This window comes from Ischnura elegans, chromosome 2, assembly GCF_921293095.1.
Source record: "Ischnura elegans chromosome 2, ioIscEleg1.1, whole genome shotgun sequence".
Taxonomy (NCBI): Eukaryota; Metazoa; Arthropoda; class Insecta; order Odonata; family Coenagrionidae; genus Ischnura; species Ischnura elegans.
The window spans coordinates 101,629,169-101,654,798 of record NC_060247.1 but is presented as its reverse complement, the minus strand read 5'-3'; the positions used below and the strand labels follow the sequence as shown (position 1 = coordinate 101,654,798).

Here is a 25,630-nt window from a genome sequence, read left to right as displayed (position 1 = left end):
GTGGTGGAGGAAGAGTGGAGGAGAGGCGAGGAGAGGCGCTACGAGCAGCCGCATGTGTCGAACAAGGCAGCGTCGGGTGGAGTGCCCGTCTTCAACATACTCACCAAGATCCTCAACAGAGCCAACGGGAGCAGTGGCGTCAAGGAGTTGGAGAATTTGGAGAAGAAGCACCCGGAGAGCAACAGCACCACTATGGGTGAGCACTGAAGAGAGTGTAATGGTCCCATAGTTGGGAAAGTTGAGAGGAGACCTCATGCCAGACTTGGCCAAAGCCATATGATAACACACATTCAGGATAGGGCTGTTTTATACCCTTAATTTGTATCATATCGTTTAAATACCATGACCATAGTTAGATTTTGTTAACTTTCCAGGAAAGCTTCAAATAATACATACATATTATTTCCTAAATTCTTCTCAGCAATTTTCAACATACTGTCTTCACTGTCATACAATGGAGTGCCCAGTCTTCCTTGAAACTCACGATGGCCAACTCCATGGGTATAGATAGGGAATTTACCTATGGGGTGGGAGGAGGCCATGGTATCACCCTAGGACCGCCTACCATACAAGTACATACAGGTCACACTGCCATGCTTTGGCCGAGTCATAGCTCAGGGAAATTGAGTGGTCACCACAATTTTGATTCATCAAATTTTTTTGGGTGGCTCGCAAGCCATATGGAATTGGGGTATCTACGGAAAATTGTAGGATTTTTCTTCTCCATGGAAAAATATTTCCTTTCCGTAGAAACGTTAAATCATGGTTTCGCTAATAGTGGCCTACACTGCCCTACTGACTGCTTTGGGATTTACCTATCCTACTCCTTCCATCCTCATCCTTTTCTCGGAGACAGAGGTGTAGTGAGGGGGGTCTGGAAATTACCAGAGGTAGATTTTGTTAAAATATAAAAGCACACTTTTTTTGCACCACAAAAGAAAACCAAATATTGAAAAATCATGAATTTAACAAAGATTTCTTTGAAAAATGAAGTTTTTTCGATTATGAAAAGTTTTTAAATTAGTTGAAAACCCTCTACTTAGTAACCTGTTTTTCAAAAATTTCCCCCCCTGGTTTTGCCCCCCCTGAACAAAATTCCTGGCTACGCCAATGCCTGAAGTCGTTGGGCTATCATCACGGCAGCGCTTCCTATCCTTTTCCTTCCTCTGCCCTTCCCTTCCCAAGGTAAGCAGATGAAAAGTCTCGGACTTACAAGCCCGACCCTCAGGAGCATAACGCCGTGAGCCCGCCCTTGGTCCTCGTTTCTGTTGAGGTTAGGATCGCTGAACCCCTGCTACCAATGTTTCACAGGCAATGTCATTCACTTTCAATTTTACTATTCAACTATTTTGCCAACAGAATGCAGTTCGGGTGAATTTCGCTGTGCTGTTCCAAATGGGGGCATAATGTGTCTTCCTGGCTCGTCCCGCTGTGATGGAGCAAGGGACTGTTTCCTCCACGGAGAGGATGAGATCGGATGCACCTGTGCTGATACGCTCCGCTCAAGGTTCCTGCATCGCAAGCTGTGCGATGGTGTGCCTGATTGCTGGGATTACTCGGACGAAGATCAGTGTGGTAAGATGACAAAAATAAAGGGTGTTTTATCAGGGTGCCTCATTCCACCACTCTTTTTGAAGATCATAAAGTGTTGCCCAGCAAAGTTGCCAATTTGAACTGACATAACAGGAATGGTATTTTTTACACACCAGCAACTCTCACTGGGTGGAACAGATTAATGTTAAGCTAATTTGCCTTTTATTTTGGTATGAGATCAATAACCTCTGCATATAGTAGAATTTCAACTACAACTGATCTTTCTCATTACAAAAACAGCTTTCAAACTACATATTTATTAAATTGCTATAACTCTTGAAAAGATCATACAATGAGCACTGTAAAAAGCTGCAAGTGAGGGACTGTCAATACACACCTTTAATGCATGATTTATTGATATGCATTCGATAAAATAAACAGTTGAGAAATATAAAATTACTAAATATGTAAAACCAAACTCCAATAACCCCTCTGAAGCTCCCACAGTCTCTAGGCTTGACAGCAACTAGGTCTACTTTGCCTAATTGGTAATCTGAGTCCACAGGAGTAAAAAAAGAGGGATTTTTTCCCTTAGAGTACTTTTAGCATGCTTACTGAACTGCTTCATACAAGCCTTGAATAGCTTTTCCACGATTCCTGCTTACTTCATACCACCCCTTTCCAAATTACCAGAAATGTAGCCCTGTACCTGCCAATTACAATGGTTGATTGTCTTTCTCAATACACAAACAATTAACTTCATTTGTACCAGAGAAGACTAATTGGCATGAATAAGTTTCAATGGGAGAGGCAAGCACTATTCTTTAGCAATTTATTTTCTGAAACAACTTTCTTCATCAAAATTAAATATTGTGTAATTTAACAGGCAACAATGGGCATAATTATTTTAGTAAAATTAATAACAATTGATAAATGATCAAATAACGGCATCCAACTGGCACATCTAAATCTCACAAATTTACGCGATCAAACCTAAAATTTATATATGTACATATGTATGTATTTAACAAATGAAAAAAGTGACTTGCAGGAGATATGTATATCACTTTCCTTTACTGAGATTCAAACCTGCAGGTCAGCTATGCCATAAGTTCAATTCCTAAATCCACCACTTGGTATCATACCTGACAAACAAATAGGGGATGAGAATTCAAATGCATTTCAGGCATTAAGATTTTTTCAATGAATAGCATTTCTGACTTAACTTAGAGGAATCACCACATAGGCAAATCAAATTCATTTTTAACATTCCACACAAAATATTTATTAATAAAAAACCATGGTTTTGATACTGTTTCATCATTAAGGTACATATGTATATGAATATAATAGCATCAAAACCTAATATCCACCATGGAACGTACAAAGTGAATTTTATTTCCCTAAGATTTCCTTTGGTGTTCACCCCAGTGTAAAACTGGGTAGGAAGCCAATTGCTAACACGGTTTGTCTCTTACATTTTTACTCTCCTCAGATTGGTGCTCTCCAGGATACTTGGTCTGTGGTGGTGGGGCCAGGACATGTGTTGAGCCAGAGCGGATATGTGATGGCATCAAAGACTGTCCAGGAGGTGATGATGAGTCCCGCTGCATTGCCTTGTCACCAGAGGAGATACACAAGGAGCCAAAGATGATGGGGTCGGATGGGAGGAGGTTCTATCACAGGGGCAGCAACTGGAATGTGTCAACCAGAGGCTCAGATTACGTGACAGCTTCAATGGTCACCAATGAAGTGTTACCTTATCGCTCATCAGGTAAGACTCATTCAACGATACATATCTGCCTCGTTCAGTAGATCTGAGCAAGGAAGAAAAAAAGTATGCTCCTCAACCCAGGCACATAGCCAGGGAGAGTGCCATAAGAGGTTAGTTGCCCCAAAAAATGTTCAGCTTCCCGAAAAATAGTGTTCAACCGATTAAATGTTAGTACACAAGCAAATGATAATTTTTATTTAAAAAATTGTTTATGAATGATTATTCCAATAATTTTGAGTGAATCTCTTGTACAAGTGATCTCTTTAAAGAGGATTGTTGATTTGTACTGGACTGTAGCAGCCTTCTCAAATAAATTTCTCGCTATGTTTCTGACACAAATAAATATTAAAACAATTTCCATGGTTATGGACTTTGTTTTGAATTATGCGTTTAGGTATACAACTACATTCCCCACAAGGTACACAAATCGTTGAGAGCGATACAGGCAAAGTGAAGGACCAAAAAATGCAAACCTCAATCAAATATAAAATTGTTTCTGAAGTTTGTGAATCCAGTTTTTAACACATTTTTGGAGACGTATTGAGATTTGTCACTTGACAGCACTTACAATATTTTTTAAGCAAGGGCAAAATTTTTGAAACTCTGAAATTGTTAGAATTATGAACCCAACATTATGTTGATGTCTTATACAAACTCACCAAGGATTTTTCTGACTTCAATGTGATCAAAAAGTGGTAATGAAGACAGATTTTTCATGTATCCAAGATACAAACAGTTGATTTTATGTTACAAATGTCACTGGTATGTTTCCTAATTACTTTCTACTGTACTATTATAGGCCGTGGAAAAAATATGGCCACAAATTTATAATGTGGTGACAATGTATTATGTGTGATTAAATTGGTCCCTAATGCCACCAATTGTAGGCAGATTTCAATGCCTACGTATTTCAAGCAGAGATCAATTCAAAATCAGTTAGCAGTATCATTAATTCACTGAAATATTCTTCCCAACAGGTTACCTACTAGTGAGGAAGAAAGGGGTATGGGGGAAACTTTGTGTGGATAGCTCTGATAGTGATGGAGTTAAATCTAAAAAGGGTACGAGGGAAAAAACCTGGGGAGTGGCAGATATAGGCCATGAAGTGTGCAAAGCAATGACTCATAGGTAGGTATGAGTAGACGTGTTCTAATAACCCTATCATGTATAATATGCTTGTTCATTTCTCTAACAATCAGAACCCACTTTTAATGCTTGCTAATCACTGTAAATTGTAAACAATTAATTATTATAATAATTAATTGTTTACAATTTATTGTTTACAATTTAAAATAATGTTATTAAAAATTCTATTATTGCACACAGATTTGCGAAAACATTGTATCCACAAAATATATGATAAAATGTTGCATACATGAATGGATGAATTTTACGCAGTTTACATAATAATTGCCTTGCAGTAAATCAAAATTGGTAAATGACTATGTAATCTAATAAGATTCAATAATAATATCATTTCAATAATGATCATTTCTTTTTCTTTCCAACTTCTCAATGAAGAGACTTTGAGATGATAGAGCAAGTTACTGACAGTGACGTAATTGAAGGTGCAAGTTCTGGACCATCAAAGACACCTTACTATGAGCTCCAGTCTAACCCAGACCAAAATGACATACTGAGGTGAGTCACATAAGATGCAAGACAATTAATTTAACTGCACTGGAGGCCTATGTGCTCATATGAACTTATTATATGAAATAGATTTCAGTTTTGAACTAATGGAATTTTCCATAATGCCCTTGTTGTGCTAAGCATTAAAGCATTAACAATTGTGCAGTAAAACCTCTATGTAGTGAACCTTTTTACATCATAAACCTCCATACTTCATACCACCCCTACGGTCCCATCAGATTTACATGTAAATTTATAGGCAAACCTATTTATCTCATAAAACTTCCACTTATCATACCAAGGAGACACCCCCGAGATGGCCAAACTCATTGTGAGATAAAGAGGTTTTACTGAATCAGTGTTTCCTAGGTTCTACATTTTCCGATCTCTGGAAATAAGATTAGAACTAATACATCAACATTACTTAATATGTCACAAGCTGACAATAGGTGCTCGATAAGGGCTGCCCCATGTCCCATCAAAAATATATGATGAAACCCACAATACACCTGTTTTGTGGGGTAGCCTATGTTTGAGGCCTTATAGCATTCATGAAATTTCCAATATTGGGCATCACAGGATAGCCGATACTGAGCCGCTATTGACTTACATAAGACAATAGAGGGCAAATAGTAGGCCAATTGGGTTCAGGTTATCAAGCTTTCCGTGGTAAAGTCAAGAATATAGGCAAGCAGTCATGCTTCTGGTGATACAACTTGAAGTGAAAGGAGTAGTGTGTCATACCATACATATTTCTCTCCAATATACTTTCCATAAAACCAAATAAAAATAAATATTACCTTGCTAATCTACTCACACTTTTGACAATGAAACGAGAGTGATGTGGAGATCCAATAGAGAAGAAAAGTGTTGCGTAAATGAGAAGAGGAAGAAAGAGAGAAAGTTATACATGTAATATCTTAACCAACTTACCTCACCTGATTCATTTAATGAATTATTTTATGATGGCTCAGCTACAATCAACATTAATATTTTCATAAACACATTTAGTTTTACATATTACTGTTTTTCATTTGGCACTCATTTCATTTCAGATCCATGCAAAGTTTCCAGAGCACAGAGTGTTCTTCCAAGAAGGTGATGAGAGTGATGTGCAAAGACCTGGAATGTGGCGTTCGCCCAAAAATTAAAGTGAACCAGTGGTCCAGGTATGGAAAATCCAATATTAGAAAACAACCTAAGCTTGCAAGAGCATTAAACTCAACTGCTGCTGTGAACATATCCATATAAACATAGGCGTGTCTACAGTCGGTGATGTAGTATCCACATGCGATTTCCAAGGGGTGCATAATTAGCCTTGGAATCCCAAAATATTTACGGTGTATCCACTGCTAAAACTTAATTAATTAATTCTCAGATATCTCCAAATTTTCCAGCAGAATCAATTTGTTTTCCAGGGCACTTTCCCATCCAAAACATAAGCCTTATTGCCATAAATATTACTTCCGGGGTAGAATTGCTGACCACAGATAAACGTACTGGTTGTTCAGTCTTTTTGACTATTAAGCTGTGGGACACATAATCAGGTTTATTTCTCCGACAGTGGCTTATTAGGCACAACTTCCGTCACATGCTCCACAGCGTGTCCTTGTGACATCAACACCTTGTTCAATAAAACCCATCCTGAAGTCCTCTGAGAAGACGGCTTGGTGGTGTAATTGGCTTACACGTCTGATTGACAATTGGGAGATCTGGCTTGAAATCCTAGTCAAGCCAAATATTTTTTCATAGTAAACTTCATCCTTGGTGTACATAACTTTGCACCCACATACAAAGTCACTTGTTTCATGCAGTGTTTCGCTTGAAATTTGTTTAACGGGCATGTATGATGTATTCCAGAAACCTTGTTGCTTTTTGCTCTTTCCTTTCTTCTTTTATAATGGACCCAGAGGATTGTGGGAGGAGGAAATGCAGCCCCTGGCGCATGGCCATGGCAAGCTGCTCTGTACAGGGAAGGCGAATTCCAGTGTGGGGCAACTCTCATCTCTGACCGTTGGTTGGTCTCTGCAGGCCACTGCTTCTTCCGGTGAGTTAATAGCATTACTATTAGACAACAATTGTAAACCTCAGTCTTCACACATTAAAACCAGAACATCACCAATACAGCTACAGTACCAGTAACAACTAATACTGAGTAATAGTGCGAAAGATCCACAGAGAAAAAATCATCCGCCTTGACCGGGATTCGAACCCAGATTCCCCGATCTGTGGATCTTTCGCACGATTGTGCATTGCGGGTGACTCCCGTATAAGTTATCACCGTGGCTAGTCCCGGTATACTTTAAACTAGTCAAGAGCGAACACCTCTATGTGTTCTATGTCCGAGCCTGCTCTCCGGCTGTGGTGCTGTGCGCACGATTTGGACTGCTTGTGGCATCATATGCTCAGCAGTCCAGCAACACCTTGTCCAAAAATATCTGCAGAGAAGAATGATGCCTCGATAGCTCAACTGGCTAAATCACTCAACCGGAAATCGGGGGATCCGGGTTCAAATCCTGGTCAAGGCAGATGATTTTTTCTGTGTGGATCTTTCACATGATTGCGCATTGCGGGTGACTCCCATATAAGTTATCACCATGGCTAGCCCCGGTATACTTTACACTAATACTGAGTCATAACTAATACATAGTACTTCAATGACTAAACTATAACTGTATAATAAATTGACATGATCAAATAGTTACTTGGCTATAATATTCAATAATTCTCATAAGGAAATTTAAATGGCCTCACTAATAAAATCAAATATATATGACTAAAGTAATTGCTTCTTCTAAATGATGAGCCATTTTTAGTATTAGTAGTGTGTAGGTAAGTATTTACAGGTGTTGTCATTACTAAACCCAATAATTTAAATTAAACTAAAGGGAATCCAAAAATTTCTATGCATACGAATAGGAAAACAAATCAACATGAAAAATGCCAGTAGGCAAGAAAGCTGAACTCTATTTCATCGAACACGTAATTAGACAGGGGTTTGATTCAAACAATAGTAAGAGACATTTCCTCAAAGTAGCTCCTTAATGACAGAAAGTAATATTTACTTCCTAAATGATCGCATTCTTTTCCTCCAACAGCGCACCAGATGACTACTGGGTAGCAAGGTTGGGAACTTTGCGCCGTGGATCAGCATTACCATCACCGCATGAGCAACGCAGTCCAGTGTCATCCATTATTCTTCACCCTCGATATGTTGATGAAGGTTTCCTAAATGACATAGCCCTTTTGAGATTGTCCACGCCAGTAGAAATCACTGACCATGTTCGTCCAATATGCCTACCACCACGAGCAACTCATATTCCCATATCATCATATCATAATCCAGACAGCTCCACAAATATTGCAGGTGGAGAAAAGGAAGTTGTCCAAGTGACTACAGGAGATGGAACGCCACATTTGTACGATGAAGTTATGACCACTCATCCAACAATAGCTCACGGTTACGACAGTGAACCAGAGGATTTCAGCACACAAAATCCATACACTCACCACAACCCAGATGAATACTCTTCCACTACAGAAAACAACCATAGAGGATCATTGCATTTGTCAAGCCACTATGAGATTGCTAATGATACAGAAGCCACCACTTTTGATAGCTTTGAACTTAATACATCACATCCTGATAGCAACGATGATGAAACTGAGCAAGAACCCTCCACAATGACAAAGTTGACATATTTTGAAGATACGGGCGATATGGAGAATGATAGAGAGTTCGCTTCATGGAACATCACCTCCATAACAGAATCATTAGAAGATGAAATGCACGAAAATGAAACTGGAAACGACTACACCACAGAGCCAATGACCAGTCAACCACTTTCACTGATATCACAACACATGGGCACACAGCCTGTGACTGAAGAAATAGATTTAAAAGATTTGATCCGGGAGGTGTCAAGCCTGTTTCTCTCAACTAATTCCCGGCCAGTACAACATAATGCAGCAAACAATCTAAATGTCATTCAGATCTCTGATGGCAAAATGAAACATGAAGTGACTGATGGCATCACTATTGAGTCAGGAAAAATTTCTTCGACGAATTACAACTCGGGTACAAGTACAACATACCTCAGTCAACCAACGCCATTTAAATTCCTAAACATTTCAACAAACCAACCTTTCAACAGGGGAACACCAGACTCATTATCAGAGGACAAATCTCCTGAGTTCACTGTGAGAAACCTTACAGATTATGATCAAATTAAAAACAAATATTTCATAGAAAAACCACTGGAAGACAAGCAGTCACCAGAAAACAGCAATCCAACCTCCCCAACTTTTTTGAAGTCCGAGAATGCATATTCAAATCACATTAAGAGTGTTTATGAAAATCCAAATGTATTACAATCAAATGACAAAATTTCTGAGATAAAGCGGCAGGATAGAATAGCAGCACCTTCTGTTGACGGTGTAGCTCATGCGCATGAGGAAGAATCTTCCACTCAACCATTATCATCAGAAACAGTTGCAGCCACTTACGTTGAGGAAGCAACTACAAATACTGAAGAGAGCAATGGAACAGAGGGCAAAGATAGACAGATCAGAGAGACCAGTCATGGCAGGAGAGTCGATGATGGAAGCGATGATGGAATTAGGAATGGGCGGATGTGCACGGTTGTAGGATGGGGACAACTCTTCGAAGTTGGGAAGATATTCCGTAAGTGAATATAATTAAATTTGCAGCAATTACCTAATTTCTTTTGAAAAAAAAACCTATAGAATGATAACTGTTCCTTTCTTGAATTCTTGACTCCAAGGAGTCATTAACATCCATGTTCAAATTCCTGTATTTCTGCACAGATCAGGATTTTTATGTTTTACATAACCAAGTAAGCTCTGAAAACAAAATACATATTCTAATTCAATGAAAATAAATCTGGCTAAATTATTCAGACAAGTCATTTCTGCAAATACTGGGTTGTTTTTCATTAAATTTGATATTTTAAAAACATCAGAGCTAGAGAAAAAGTATTTCAACAACAGTATGTAATGGAAATAATAACCATGGATAGGAAACTTTCTTGAATAGCTAAAACCACATTTTAAATAGTGAACAACTGGTAGTGATAAGAAAAATGAATACTATCAGCTGAAATTTTGAAATTTTTTGGTATTGAAAAATTCAATTCTCCAGAAAATAAAATTTAATAGTAAATCCTAAATTGACCCAGCCCATAGCAGTTCGACAGTTCTAGCCTCAGCCTTAATTTTAGAATTTACATATCCAGTGACTATATAACCTTTTGATTCCCTTTCATGATTTAACATTTAAAGAATACTCTTGTTCAACAGCTGACACCCTCCAAGAAGTTGAGCTTCCTCTCATTTCAACGGCAGAGTGCCGAAAAAGGACAGTGTTTTTACCACTTTATCATCTTACTGATGCCATGTTTTGTGCTGGCTATGATAATGGAGGCAGAGATGCCTGCCTGGGTGACTCTGGAGGACCATTAATGTGCCAAGTAAGTGGTACAACTACATACATATTTGAATAAGAGGTGTCAGAAAGGGGGTTTCATATTACGTAGCTTCCCATTGAAATTTTTGGGAAAATACCCACGAAAATCCTTCTTAAGTGTTACCAAGGTCGAATTAATATCACACATTAATCAATAAAATCAGTAAAAATTTACACGTAGAGAATTCAGCTATTAAAAGTAGTCCTTGGAAATATGCATAATGAAAGAAGATGCAAATGCTAATGCAAGTTATTTCTGGTCTTTATAAAACTAACACAAACTAAAAGTAGTTACTTTAATAATGAATAGCATCCACAGAATTAACAGTCAATGAAAATTTAGCCTTAAAGTTATTACATTCACAATTTTTTACAGCCAATGCCAATACAGATGATTTGGCAGTGTGATCATGTTTTCATATGATTCGAACTGTTTAAAATAGGAAAATGTTTGAAAATTACAGCAATAGCTCTAAATGCAAATATGTCATTGCTTGTTAAGTCCCACAAATTAGCTAGCAATGAAGAAAGGGTAGATTTAAGTACGTGCTTAAATTTTCTATGCATGTAATCTTCACATGAAACAGGAACATGGCCAGTTGTATGGGGGTGCCTTAGAACCCAAAATTTTTGGGAGATACAGCCTTAAGGCCTGTTTCACATGGACATGGATGGTCTGCGCTACGCATGTAGATAAGGTTCCACAGACATTAATGGAAACTTACTCATGAGTGCGGACCACTCGCACACAGAGGAGCCATCTGCGTGGCCCCTCTGCCCCGCGGATCATCCACGTGCGTACAGCCCACAGGTTTGTGCTTGCACATGAACGGGGATGGCTGATGTGGACCTAGCAGATTTTTCAGTAGAATTAGGGCGAGCTTGGAGATAACAGTGCGAGTGGATCTTTTCGCTATGGATAGCCTAATTGACACTGATAAAATAATTGAAAAAATAATATTCATAAGCTCATAGTTCAGTAAATACGGTCTCTAAAGTGGCTTTTAATTTGTTCTTCATGCCACAATACGGTGAGCTCAAAACCTCCTTTAATGGGCACTTTTCTTCCACTTTTTTCTAACTTGGTATACAGCAATTGCTTGAATTGCACTTGGTAGTATGACATTCTTCTACCTAGGCAAGCTACACTCAGCTGATATTGTGCTGGATGCAGACGGATTTCATCCGTGCCTAAGAGAACAATGGCGACCGCTCTCCATGCCCCGTGTGCGTAGCGTGGAACGTGGCCTGTTCATGTCCATGTGAAGCGGGCCTAAGAGTACCTTTTCTGACAGGAACTCCTTAAAATGTATCCCCTCACTAATGAATTCCCACACCAATTTTTTGCTCACTATGGCCCTGAACTAAGGATGATGTTTTAGCACATCAAAAGCGAATCATACAAATAAAATATGTGTACAGTGAAACCTTGATAGGTGAGAGTTAAAGGGACCGACAATTTTTTCTCGCTTACAGAGGTTTATTATCCAGTTTTTCACTAACAAAGGTTCCGGAATGACTTCTCTCATTCATAGAGGTACAACTAAGTAGGGGAGGGGAGTCCAGGGAATCGACAATTATAAACTTATTATGTATGCAATCAGGACCATGCAGGACCTCTTCTAAGGGAAGTGGACGGCTATGGCCAGAGGGTGCCAGCACTATGCAGAGATAGAACTACCAGAATAATTATCTTAACTTAAATTATTACATCATTGAAATCAATTTCACTACTCAATGTTTGTATTCTGACTGTAAATCTATCAGTTTCGGAACCGAAGGGCACCAAAGATTTCCTGGTTGCAGGGCACACCAGAATATGTCCTGTTTTCCCGGCGGCCCAGCACGGGCCTGTATGTAATTATCTATAAACTTTAACTTACCTACAATGTTCATTTTAAGAAATCTGTTGATGCCTTTTGAGATTCTCTTGTGGTATTATTAATATCTATTTTGATCTCATATAACTGTTATCAAAAATAGATTGCTACCTTTTTGAAACGACTCTACAAAAGCAGGTCTTGATTCACTGGATTCAAGGATGCAACAATGTAAACTTCTGAAATTTTCTTAAAAAAAAAATGTCACTGTCTACCTCTGTCTCTTAACCTCAGTCAAAGTATTGGTTCGGAATCGCCAGGGGAATTAATTTCGTGAAGAATGTTTTCCCTTCAAGACAAAGTTAACTAAATTGTATACAAATCTAAAGATATTGAGTTGGACAGCGTGAACACATTTCCCCACCAGAAGTCAGCCAAAAAATCTCTCACGGATTCATAGATTCACACTCATAGTGGCTTCAAAGGGAAAAAATGATAGGACTTGGCTATGAGTCTCACTTCTAGATGTTTCTCAGTTATCAAGGTTTGACTGTATTTCATTGCGGAGTTATTCGACGTTGAAAGTGTGTCCTGTTTCGTTTCGTTTGACAGGAGCCAGATGGCCACTGGTCCCTATACGGGGTTACCAGCAATGGCTATGGATGCGCAAGGGTCAACCGCCCCGGAGTGTACACTAAAGTGTCCCACTACATCCCCTGGATGGAGGAGGCGATGGCCAAGGAGGAGTCAGCGTTGGAGGAGAAGAGGAAACGAGATGAGGAGAGGTGGCGGGAGGAGGCTGGCATGGGGGACGAGGTATGGAGGCAGAGGTGGGAGTGGCGTAGGCGGAGACTGGAGGAGCAGGGGGCAGGCAAACACCACTGCCCCCACCGCTGCCCCCTTGGCGAGTGTCTACAGAAGGCTAGAGTGTGCAACGGTGTGGTCGACTGCAGCGATGCCAGTGATGAACAGAGCTGCCATGGGGACGTGAGAGTAGGCCGATGAACTCCCCCCTCCCCTACCCCCCAAAATAAAAACACACTCCACAAGAGTGAAATGAGTGCACCAAACACTCGTGAGATGCCAAAAATGTTTGTTTGTAAATACCGTTATTATTTATGCAAATACTAGCTGTATTAACAGCATGTGAACGGAATGCTATGTGCATATCCGACGAACAATGATAAACACTTTCAGTGAAGGCCACAGTACATATTTGACATTTTGATGCCTCCCAGCCAAGATCTTGGCCAGAAATATTTTCAGGGGGGTTTCATGGAGAGGGAAGACATTTTGTGGGGGTGAAAGGGGTTCATTTTGGGAGGATTACACCTTGCACTGTATTTGCCAACCATTCCAGGGGAACTTGAACCCCTTAACCTCTCCCCCAGTCACTATGGCCTTGCTCCCAGTGAGTTTTCACTTTCTCTGTTCTCCCAAGAGCTGTTTCAGCAGTGTAAATCGTGTCTGTGACCTTCCTTTATTTCACTGTGAGCGGTCCATTTCAGACCTGATTTGGAAAAAAGTTGGACCAGAATAAGGGAAAAGGGAAATCTGCATCTTGGAATGCATGTGTTAAAATTCTGATCTGCTGCAAGAAGGCTATTTCAATTTGTCGCCTGCAGGGTTAATAATATGCTCTACTGTGGATACATCAGGAAACCATATAGAATGTATCTTCCACTGAAATGATGTTATGGACTAAGTGCTCAATTATCAGTCTCTCAAAAATATTGAGAGCTTGTACTCAGGTACATATCATTATTTTTTCACATCAGTCCTGAGAAAAAAAAATTATGATCACAAAAGGAGCCCACCAGCTTGAGTGAATTTATCGTTAATAAGCATTCACGGGAATATCAGAAGAGAATGTAAACGATGATGAAGTTATAAAAAAATCTATCACAGACATTTGTCAATGACCACACTGTGAAATATATAATTCCCATTGTTTATAAAAAATTGTCCCCATTCATAGAAGTACCTCCAGCAATTTGAATTAGTTTTGCAGAAAATTTAAAGTTGACAATTGTAAAATATATATATAAATTTTAAAGGAATCCCAAAGCAACAGAAAAGAGTGAAATGATACTTATCTTTTGATGTTAAATACATAAAAATTAGCGATATTCTCTGGGATACTTCATGTTTTGATTGATCAAGATTCACTTTAGTCATCAGAAGGAAGTTTGAAAAATCTTAGGAAATCCTATCTATTATAAGTTGAACTTCAATTTATAACTCAATGTCCTTCCCATCCCTTTCTACCTCATCTTTTATCACTTTTTACAGTATCATTTAGGTCCTCTAAGATTCAAAGGTAATAAAATTAAACTCTACTGTCAATTATATGAAAAGACATGCATATCAGTTTTTGAAGATATATCTCATATAACTCTACAGCTCTTTCGAAGATACATATATCTCAACAGCTTAGCTATCTTCAAAAGTTGACCTACAATATTTATGTACATGATTGTGATCAATTGACAAATATTTATTTTTCATGATGCACTAAAGTAATTTTATTAAATATCTGTGTAGTTTAGACTGTCTCCATGATTTTGAATGATTACCACATGTTAAGTGCTAATGATTGCATTACTTTTTATTGCCATTTCTAAGTTTTTTATATGCTCACACTCATCCTTCGGGTTTCCAGAGTTAAATTAAAGCAATTTCTTCGACTCATTGGTCCCAGTCCAAATGTAGTCAAAAATTCACATAAGATAGGAACAAATACTATAACAATTTGCATTTGTATGGGAAAAGGTAATGAATGAAAAGTGTTTGACGATACGTGAAATAGAAAGATCAAATTAGTATTTGATACAGGCAGATAGAATAATGGTAATTGATGAATTCCTGAAATCATTTAAAATATCAAAGACACAATCTAAATATCAAAAGGAGTGACAAAAATTCCATTGGTACAAACATAAGTATGTAACTGTGATAAGTGTATTCCTTTTATGGCAGCAACACTATAACTTATATTTTAGATGGTATATTATTCATTCAGAAAGAAAAACAGAAAAATTTTGTATTTTTGTTAGGTGAAAATCATTTCTTAAATCTCAAGTATGTAGCATTATTTGTTAACATTAGCAGTATTGTGTAGTTAAAAAAGGTTTCTAGATGGAACATTTCATTAAAAACTAGTCATAATGATTTCAATGAAATCCACATGCATGTATATCAACTGTAAATGAAAAAGGGTAATGAAGGAAAAAGGTGCAAACATTAATTATTTTATGTCCAATTTACTAAGCAATTTGGGTTATGGTACGGGAGATTGGGATTCAAGGGAATTGTCCTGGATGTAATACTGTCTCCTTGACCAGGATATTTGTAAAGTTTTAAGTGTCTCCTCCATCTTTTACTAAGAAGAAATTTAAGGGTGAATTTTGGTTTTACTGTATGTACATGAGAAATCAATGCATCAATGGTAAATGAATTCCATTTGTGTAAAAAATAAAGCTGAAAAATTGCATCCATTGTTTTTCCCAAGGTGATGCTTGAACTGTTCATGGCCTTAGAAAGAAAATTCTGGGCTTTTATTTTGAATTAATAAAGTTCTTTTTTTAAATTCCTCTCTTAGTGATGTTTACTTAGAACTTATACAGTGTAACGGCTGCACACATAACACATGGAAAATTCCACGCCAAAATCATAGTAGAATAGAACAACTATCAGCAATACGATGTAACATGAAAAACCCTCTTCATCGTATCCATTAACTTAAAGTTATAGACTGCATACTCACAGGTAATGTCAAAGTCAAAGGAAGGGAGGAGTGGTAAAAAAATACTGACATTGTCAGCAAAGTTGGGAGGGAGTAAAAATGCAATAAAATCTGAAAAAACGTTACTTCATCACCCCTTACAAGCAGGGGTGGATTCAGCGTCAAATATGGGGGAGGGTCATAACCTGGGTCTGCAGAGAATGGAATACCCAGAATACCCCCGGGAGAGAGGGGTGTTCTTCCATGTAAAAGTTTTTGTAGGAAGTGCTACGCCCTTCAATAAATACAACTCGAACTTCTCTAACGTTCGGGACTTGTAGCTATGCACTTACATGTACACTCCCTTTATAAGGATACAAAAACTATTAGACCATTTACAGCCAAAGGTTTGATAACACACCATTTTTTAATTAGTGCATGAACAAATACCTACCCCATTTTTTTATAGTTTTTCCATGGTAAATTATTTATCAGATACTAATGTTATTTTAAAATTTAAATGTGGTTATTTATTTACAATTTTTCAAGTTTACAAAATGTTTTACGCATTGAGAGCCATTGACTTATTATTTTTTTACAAGTGCAATTCAGATATTTATAAATCCAAACACGTATTATAAATGTACAATGAATGTTTAATTACTCACATTTTTTATATCAAATACTATACTTGGAAATACACAATTTTGACGCTTGTATTTAATGGTGCATTTTCGCACCTTTGGCGTTCGGGAGTATGGCAGATTAGGACAGAGGCACTGTCCTGAGGGTCAAGCTTAGGTCGCCGACCTTGTACACCTCCCTGTAATTTATTGTGGAATCAATTTAAGCACTGTGGGGTTTCAAATACCATTAATTGTTTTTTCTTATCTTACTGGTCTCACAGCGGTTGACTGATACAATGTGGCTTCATTTAGTCATTAGATAAATTTTGGACTATTGAGCAACTTGTTAAGTTTCTCATCCAGCTTCAAGAAGTTGGTCCCATAGCTCCCGTAATAAGGTGTGGCGGGTGTGACTGGGTGATCTTAAAGACTCATGACCATCAACACCCCTAGTAGCACAAAAAGGATTATATCTGTATATTTTTAAGATTTCGAAATACATCCGTTTGCAAATATGTATGATATACATATTTGCAAATCTGTATATCATACATATTTTATACATGTCTGATGATCCATGGTTACACCATAAGGATATTAATTGTATATTTTAAAGATTCTGGTATACATCATATACAGATACACATATCTGTATTATATATATATTTATCATATATTTTAAAATCTCTGCTTCTCTTTCAAACATCCCACACAGCACAAGAACTCGCGTACATAATGTATTTACCAAGGAAATTGATGTATACTATACATAATGTATTTTGTAACGTATTATTGCTGTATTACAGCGTTATTATATGTAGGGATTTACATTATGTATATTGGTGTATCCATACCGGCATAAACCTTTGAGTTCATATTAGCGACTAAAAATATTAATGTAACATATAGATGAGTATACTGCCGAGGAAAATTATATTTGTGGATTAATATTCACTCTGAAAACTAATAATTGCCTAGTTGCACATTATCGGTTTTAATGAGTCCACTCATAAGATCATCTTTGAGCGAAGTAGTGATATCCTTGAAACTCCTACGTTGTTTACGAGTGAATTTACGTTACGTTTCACCACTTTATAGGGATTTTTGTGGTGTAAGTTGTTGAAAATTGAAGTTTCTGAGGATAGTGAATTTTCCTTTATTCTTGAATTTCATTCGCTGGGCTTAAGAAACGTGTGTTTGTGAGACATTTTTGTTAAAAACGCCTTTCATGTGTTCAGTACCGGGGTGCGAAGAAAACTCCAGAGTGGACCCAAAGTTTAAGGTTTTAGCTTTCCAAAATATCTTGAGTTGGAGATCAAGTGGATTCGGGCGATCAGAAGAGACAATTTCACCTCCACGAAAAACAGTAAGGTATGTACCCTTTCACGCTGTAATTATTTGGATGTAATTTCTAGCTAGATGTGGCTTGGGGATGTTGATGAATGTCTCCAATACTAAAAGTGGTGGTTTAAAATATTGTAGCGGCAATTCGACTGAAAATTCTTCTATTTTAGTTGTTTTTTGTATTATTTCGTTCAGTAAACGTGTGGTTGAAGGAGTTAGTTGGAATTATAATTCAGCAGCCAAGTTTATGGTATCGAATATTATTTCTTAGCTTGCCCTTTGGTGTGTTATGCGTCTGAAACTCAGTACTCAGTTAAAAATACTTATTTAACTTAGATTTGAAAAGCTGTTTGAATTATTTACGCCCTAAGTTATATACTAGGGTATTTTTGATGAGGCTTCCTGAGTCATTGTATTTTTGGCGTAGTACCGTATATTACGGGGGAAAGCACATACCTTTTAAGGTATTCATGCTTTCGAATTAATTTGAGCTTATGTATCATTTCGCAAGACCAGTGATACTCAATTAATAAGTTGCATGGAAAGCAATGCTGAGACATTCATTGAGTCTCGTCAGAAACTTCTATACTATTAGTGTGTATGAACCGCCGTGAATGGAAATATGCGTTTTTCTCTTACAATCGTGAGTGGTGCAATGAACCGGAATTTAACTGTGTCCGGCTTTTATCAGCTCAAATTATCTTATGCTTATATCTAGTTTTTTATAAAAAAATCATTGAGGTATAGAGTTATCTCCTGTATTTACCAGCCAAGTCATTAGATATATTTCTCATTCAGAAATGCCTTAAATTGAAAATGAAATGACTAAGTAATTTACTTGGTATTTTCTTATTTATTAATTTTAGGTGTGTGAGCTGCACTTCACATCGATTGATATCAGAAAAGAATCTGTGGCCTTGCACGAGAAGATGGGGAGATAATTCGTGTTGAATTAAAGGTGCCGAGACTGGAGGAAGGTGCCATTTCTTCAGTTACCAAACTATCATTCAGAAGACAGAAAGACAGTGGTATTAGTGACGTATAGAACTATGGTGGATGTGGATTTTTTTAAAAGTGGATGATGTGACAATAGACATTCGTTGGAGAAACTATTGAAGATAGTATGGCTTCTGTCAATGCACTTAAAAATAATTTTTGTTCAAAGAGAATGACAGTATTTGTTTCAGCAAAGTATTTCATGGTAACAAGAGAGGATTGCAGCTATTATTGTGATTGAATAATGAAAATAAAAAATATGTATTTTAATTGTTTTTTTCTTTCCTGCCACTAAAATTCATTATGGTGATGTCCTCATGCATGCTAAGAGCTGAGATGTGATTTAAGAGATATCATATTCTTTATACATATTTTTATGCTGGTGGTTTGGCAGGACTTTCAAATTTTTATTAGATTGATACATCTACTGAAGTGACATTGAAACTTTTGCTCATCCCATACAATATTTCAAATACATATCCGCCTGGGACTGGTACGTTTTAGTAGCTGAGGTTGGACTAGTAGTTGAGGTTTGGATTGATCTTTGCTTTTGCTGGCATAGTGGAAGTACAATCCTTTCAGACATATTTAGTTGAAAATATTATTTTTCTCGCGAATTTTACATTGTCAATAGTTCTTTGTGGCAAGTATAGTCTCTCTCTATTATCTCGTAGGTATATGGAGGGTTAATATATATTATCTTATTATATTATGGATTATATTTTGAATATATATTATGGAGGGTTATATTATGTCGCATATTTAATCTGTATAAAATCCATATTATTGCAGCAGATATAATACGTATAATATCTAGATATTATATGCGTGGTAGAGGACATTTGCATGGATTTTATACAGATATAATCTGTATACAGTGTATACAATGATACGTATTATATCTAGATATAATCCTTTTTGTGCTACTAGGGACATCAGGCAACTTAGGTGTTAAAACATTTATCTTTTTTATTTTATCATATTTTTTGTGACTAAAACTTATTTACAACTACTTTAGAATTGTAAAATTTTGTATTGTAGACTCGAAAAATTTTCTTGGGATTTTGATTCTCTCTGGGTATCATGTGTACCTGCAGCAGAACTTGTACTGGTCTGATGATGAGGATAAATGCATTGAATTCATTCGTCAAACTATGATTAGTAAGAGATTTAGGAGCTTAATGGAAAATATCCACTTTTATAACAACTCGTCCTCTCGACATAACCGACAAATTTGCTAATCTGCGGCCAATATTTACCTACTCTGTTGAATGCCAAGTTTTTGCAGTTTGGAATTTTTTCTCACAACCTTTCCATTGATGAGCAAATGGTTCCATCTTTTGGATGCCACTCAGTGAAAATGTTTATAAAAAATTAAACCTGTTTGATTTAGGTTCAAATTATGGTGTCTTTGCTCGTCAGATGGTTATCTCAATACCTCCACTCCACAAACTCTCAACAATCGCCCACCAAATCAAATCCGCTCATCTAGTGCTACTAGGGCTACTAGATGAGTGGATTTGATTCGGTGGGCAATCGTAGAGCTTTTGTGCAGTGGCGGTATCGATCTCTTCCAATTTATTCCATACGTAGGGGCTAAATTAAACTCTGATGGAGTGAAGGTAGGATAAGGAGCTAGTTTTCTTTTGGATGTCTTGAAAATAATTCCTGATATCACACAGCATCGGTTATTTTTCGACAACTTCTTTTCTTCCTGTTCCTTGTTCCAAACACTGAAAGAAAGGCAATTCTTTGCAACTGCAACCATTTGGGAAAGTTGAACTGGAAAGTGACCACTAGAAGACTCTAAGACTCTTTGAAAAAAACCGAGGAACATTTGATCATGCTTTTGATGAGGAATCTGAATTGCCTGTAGGGTCATTCCATGCCAAATCATCACAGAAAAGTGGACTTTTCAACCCGACCGACTCAGATTTGCTTGAAATTTGGTAGGAAGTTAAAGCACATGAAATTGGACTCATACACAAAATTTTAACCCTCAGCCATACACGGTATTCATACAGCAGGGTTGCAAACATGACAAAAAATGCAAAATTTTCCCTCGCATGCTCTACAAAAATAAATCATAACTTAGCTAATAATTGTGATAGAAACTGCCTGTTGGTCTCATTTTAAAGGTAAAGGAACATAGTTTAAGTAAAAAATGTTAAATTTTAAGATACCGATTTTTTTATTCCGAGGTCACACCATGTGACCTTTGACCTTGAATATCTAAAAAAATGTATCTTAAATTTTATTGGGAAAAAAATATGTTAAACAATTGAATGCATTCTATCTTTGGTATATATTTCATTTTGGGATGGCTTTGGGAACAGGAGTAAAAAAATTATTGAATTATGAGTGAAAATAATATCCCGTATGAAAAATTTGCGCACACGTTCTAAACAGGTTCACACACAAATTTGTACACAATTTCTACAAAGTATATTTTTAAACCAAAATAAACCCCTAATTTTTAAACCCAAATAAACCCCTACAGGTTCCTCAAGAATAACTACATGCTCTTCGGTTCAGTCGTGATGTGCACTTTATTGTTGCTGCAAAATTCCCTGATTTTCGTCTTGTCTTTTCTTCCCTCGAAGAACAATGCTACCCTCGGTTGGTTTCTGAGTTTTTCCATATCCTCTGCAGTCGCAAGCTCTCTGTATTTCTTCCATTGGCGCGCGATTTTCTTCCGGTCGACAGTCATAGATGCATTTTCAGGTGTGACCTGGCCGACGTCTTCAAACGCTGCAGTCACGAGGGCTGCTGCAAACCGCTTGCTACGTTGTGCCTTTCCACCTATTGGCAGGCCACAGGCAGCTTCAGGATGTTGTGCGACGAGCTATTTGAGGATGGGCGGGAAGATGGTTGCCATTCATTGTCGAACACATCGTCAATTCATCCTCCGTTTTTATCAATTTTTTTCTTTCGCAGTCGTTGTCCTATGTTTTTCTGTGGTTTTCCAATCAATGGCCCTGATCACTAGTTCTCCGGTTGATCTTTGGTCTAAAAGTAATGATATTTCTTCATTTTTAATTTATGTCTTCGGCTTACGACTGCACTTGTCCAATTTCGGAAGACACTTGCATTAAGCAACATCAAACAGCTTTTTAACATTTTCCTTAAATTTTTTCCAGTTTTGGTAGACAACAGATGAAATTTCTTCTTAGTACTTGCTCTTCATAATTTTTTTGCTTTTCGTGTGGTATCTCTAAACTGCCATGAGGATACCGCGGTTCGACATTACAGGTCCAGACGCATCGTTCCACACTTGGTCCACTCTATTGGCGAGAACATGGGCCATCTCCTAGACCGATGGATCAAATTCTCTCCTTTATTGCACCTTTTTCATCTCCACCTACTTGTAAAACTTCGCAATATCTTCATATGTGGGAAGATATCTCCCAGACAACTTTGGAGGAGCGCCAAATAGATGACTCTTAACTGAAGAGCATGCCAATACATTCAATTTTTTAGTTGCTTCTCCATTTTAAAAAATCACTTCGGCACGCAATCCTTGCCTCACCAAACCTTGCGAAAGGCCATCCGCATGTAAAAGACAATTCATCAATAGCGTACAGAGAATATATATAGTAAGGGAGAATAGAGGGGAAATGGAGAAAGAGGAGAGGATACCGGCATTTGTTACTTTGTTTTAATTTGTATTTACATAATCTTCAGCAGCTCATCTCCTTCCAATCTGTTGACTTACCATTTCTCTCCCCCAATTTTGGATCCACAAAAGATTGCATCTTAAGTGGTACGTCATAAGACTTGAAGGGTGGGTGGGTATGGGAGAAGGTCGAGTTGGAGCCACCTCCACGTGGTGAGTTCTGGGTCTCCCTGAGAGCCAGAGTAACACCTGTTCTCACGGTGGGCGAAGAACCGCAAAATTAGGAACACGAACCCATTTTCGTAGACGATGTAGCCTGAGTGGTGCATTGACATTAGTTCATGGCGGGCCGTAGGGAGATTAGGAGATCCTTACTTTAGGATGGGAGAGGGGAAAAGTGTTGTTCTATGTAAACGGTAGGGTCATATTAGTGCGATCATGCCCATATGAGTACACCAAATTAAATTATATGCGATTAATTAAGAAATTTTCAAAGTTTTTTACGTTTATTTGCATTTTAGTACCGACGATTGCATAAAAAACGTGAGTATTCGATCTATCTTGCTTACCTCGACAATTTAAGACATGGCTGGTGCAGAATCGGCTGAAAAAACCATTAAAATCATGACATTTATCGCCGAAATTGAGCAAAAAGAGGGCATGTGTTGCGGGTTGCCTAGTCTCAACATAAATGGCCTTGGTGCCACCGTAGGATGTCAACCTGCAGGAACAAAATTTTTTTTTCTGTTCATTTGGTACCTCGGGCTACATTTTGACGTATGTCGAACTATGAATTTCGGAAAAAGTTGTTTTATGACCGCCCCTATTACAACACATTAACAGCTTAGGTCACTCTGAGTTCAGAAGAAGCACTTACGAGGAGGAGGCACTAACTAGTTTTTGATTATATATCTTCCTGGGTGTTGTGTAGAGCACTAAATTTTATTCTTCTATAAGGTAATTTCTATACATAAATGCTAAGTTTTTCCATTGGATGTGAAGTACGATGTTTTCACGATTTTTTTACTCCTGTTCCCAAAGCCATCCCAAAATGAAATTTATATTAAAGACAGAATGCATTCAACTGTTTAATATATTTTTTTCCCAATAAAATTTAAGATACATTTTTTTAGATATTCAAGGTCAAAGGTCACATGGTGTGACCTCGGAATAAAAAAAATCGGTATCTTAAAATGTAACATTTTTTACTTAAACTATGTTCCTTTAGCTTTAAAATGAGACCAACAGGCAGTTTCTATCACAATTATTAGCTAAGTAATGATTTATTTTTGTAGAGCATGCGAGGGAAAATTTTGCATTTTTTGTCATTTTGAATCTGTTAAAGGTAAATCTTTTGTCATGTTTGCAACCCTGCTGTATGAATACCGTGTATAGCTGAGGGTTAAAATTTTGTGTGTGAGTCCAATTTCATGTGCTTTAACTTCCTACCAAATTTCAAGCAAATCTGAGACGGTCGGGTTGGGAGCTGTGATGATTTGGCATGGAATGACCCTGTATCCAAATGGAATGATAACTATCTCTTGTAACTATGGACAGCATCATATTTCCAGTTTTCGTTTCAGGAAGTGGGAAAAGATTTAGCCATTAGGGAAGAAAAAATGTAGCAATTCGCCAGCCTCTAGTCACTGGGAATTACAATAAGCACATAGGTGGGGTAGACCTTCACAATAATTTAAACGTGAATTATAGAATCAAAACCAGAGGGAAAAAGTGAAAAAAGCCATTTTTTACAAATTTACTTGATTGTGTGTGCACTAATTTATGAAAAATCTCCACTGGACACAAAATGTCTCAAATTGATTTTAGATCATATGTTGCGCTAAGGTGACCGTGCTACAAATGACAATCACGAAGATAATACATTCTGAACGACCATCAAACATGAAAAAAGGCAGACCATCTTGAAATTTCTTACTAGCAGACATTAAAAAAGCTTGGTATATTATATGTATTAAACATTGGTACAAAAAAATTTATAGGGGCTCAAGTTGTTCAGAATTTCTTTTCTAGTATGTATTGAGACTAAATATGACGATAAATTTCTACCAAAAATTAGCATTGGTCATATATGGGTTAACCATCCATTTTATTAAACCGATAAAAATGAAAAATATTTGATAAAATTTGGTGGGGGAGGGGTCATGACCCCAGTGTCCCCCCTCCCCTTAAACCGCCCCTGCATACAAGAAGGTTCAACCATCATTTTCAGTATATGGGGCTTTGCAATGGTCAACTAACTGGACAACTGATGACAATTTTGGACTAGACACATTTGTTATTACGGACCAATCTGGTTAGTTAGAAATTTAAAAAAAAGTTCATCCATTGTAACTTATCAGCATGGGCAAGTATTTTCCTGGGAGTTTATCTTCCAATTTCAAGACCAATCATTAAATGCAGGATTCATTAGTTCTTGTTTGAGTTTTTCCAATTCTTGTGATTGATTTTGCAGAAGACTCAAATCATTTCTTCCACACGGATCACCAAGTACCTTTTCAGTTTTAGGCTTAGTGGTCTTTATGAATTTGATGATCATGACGATCTGTACATCTATTACCTAGAAGTGTAAAATCCCAATCAAATTCCGATCAGTTATAAATCTCACTCACGGAGAATAATTTTTCTGCAGTGGAATAATACATATATGTAATGTATGTTTACTTTTGAAAGGAGACCATAATTCACTGTTTTGAAGTTATAATTCCCCAAAATTATTGTTCTAAATATCATTACTGATAGTGTTACAACAACAAACCATGCAATTGGAAAAACCATGGTATAAATTACCATCCCATTACCAATATTCTCATGCATATAAGTACCAAGTAATATTAAGGGTAAATTGCTGTGAGTGGCACAATTTTTATTCTGAAATTTGCAATTTTTTATTGTACACTTTTTGAGGGTTTTACTTTCTGGGATATTTTCATCGAGAAACGCACACGACAAAAAAATTGATATCATGTGCATATCATGATTTTGAAACCAACCAAATTGTGTGGAGGGTGTAGGCCAAATTTATATGTTTAGCCTTTGCGTGAGATAGGCTAACATAGTTG

The 25,630-nt window shown here is 37.3% G+C and overlaps 2 protein-coding genes across 2 annotated transcripts in view; one reads left to right on the top strand and one right to left on the bottom strand.

Annotated features, from left to right (window-relative positions):
• Positions 1–5: 5 nt before the first annotated feature.
• On the top strand, positions 6–15,833 carry LOC124154256. The gene is made up of 10 exons (XM_046527862.1): positions 6–196; positions 1,360–1,575; positions 3,029–3,307; positions 4,285–4,435; positions 4,829–4,948; positions 5,995–6,108; positions 6,843–6,986; positions 8,038–9,623; positions 10,259–10,428; positions 12,857–15,833. The coding sequence occupies exons 1-10, from the start codon at positions 193–195 to the stop codon at positions 13,247–13,249; spliced, it is 3,177 nt and encodes a 1,058-aa protein (XP_046383818.1). The 5' UTR covers positions 6–192; the 3' UTR covers positions 13,250–15,833.
• The window catches only part of LOC124154258 (28S ribosomal protein S28, mitochondrial), a 46,267-nt gene continuing 23,803 nt past the window's right edge, over positions 3,167–25,630 (bottom strand). The window contains exon 4 of the mRNA XM_046527866.1: positions 3,167–3,227. The gene's annotated coding sequence lies outside the window, so the exon portion shown is untranslated. The remainder of the gene's footprint in view (positions 3,228–25,630) is intronic.

Coding starts and splice junctions, on each gene's coding strand:
- LOC124154256 (XM_046527862.1), top strand. Junction 1,576..3,028: donor CTCGGACGAAGATCAGTGTG/GTAAGATGACAA, acceptor TACTCTCCTCAG/ATTGGTGCTCTCCAGGATAC. Junction 4,436..4,828: donor TGCAAAGCAATGACTCATAG/GTAGGTATGAGT, acceptor TTCTCAATGAAG/AGACTTTGAGATGATAGAGC.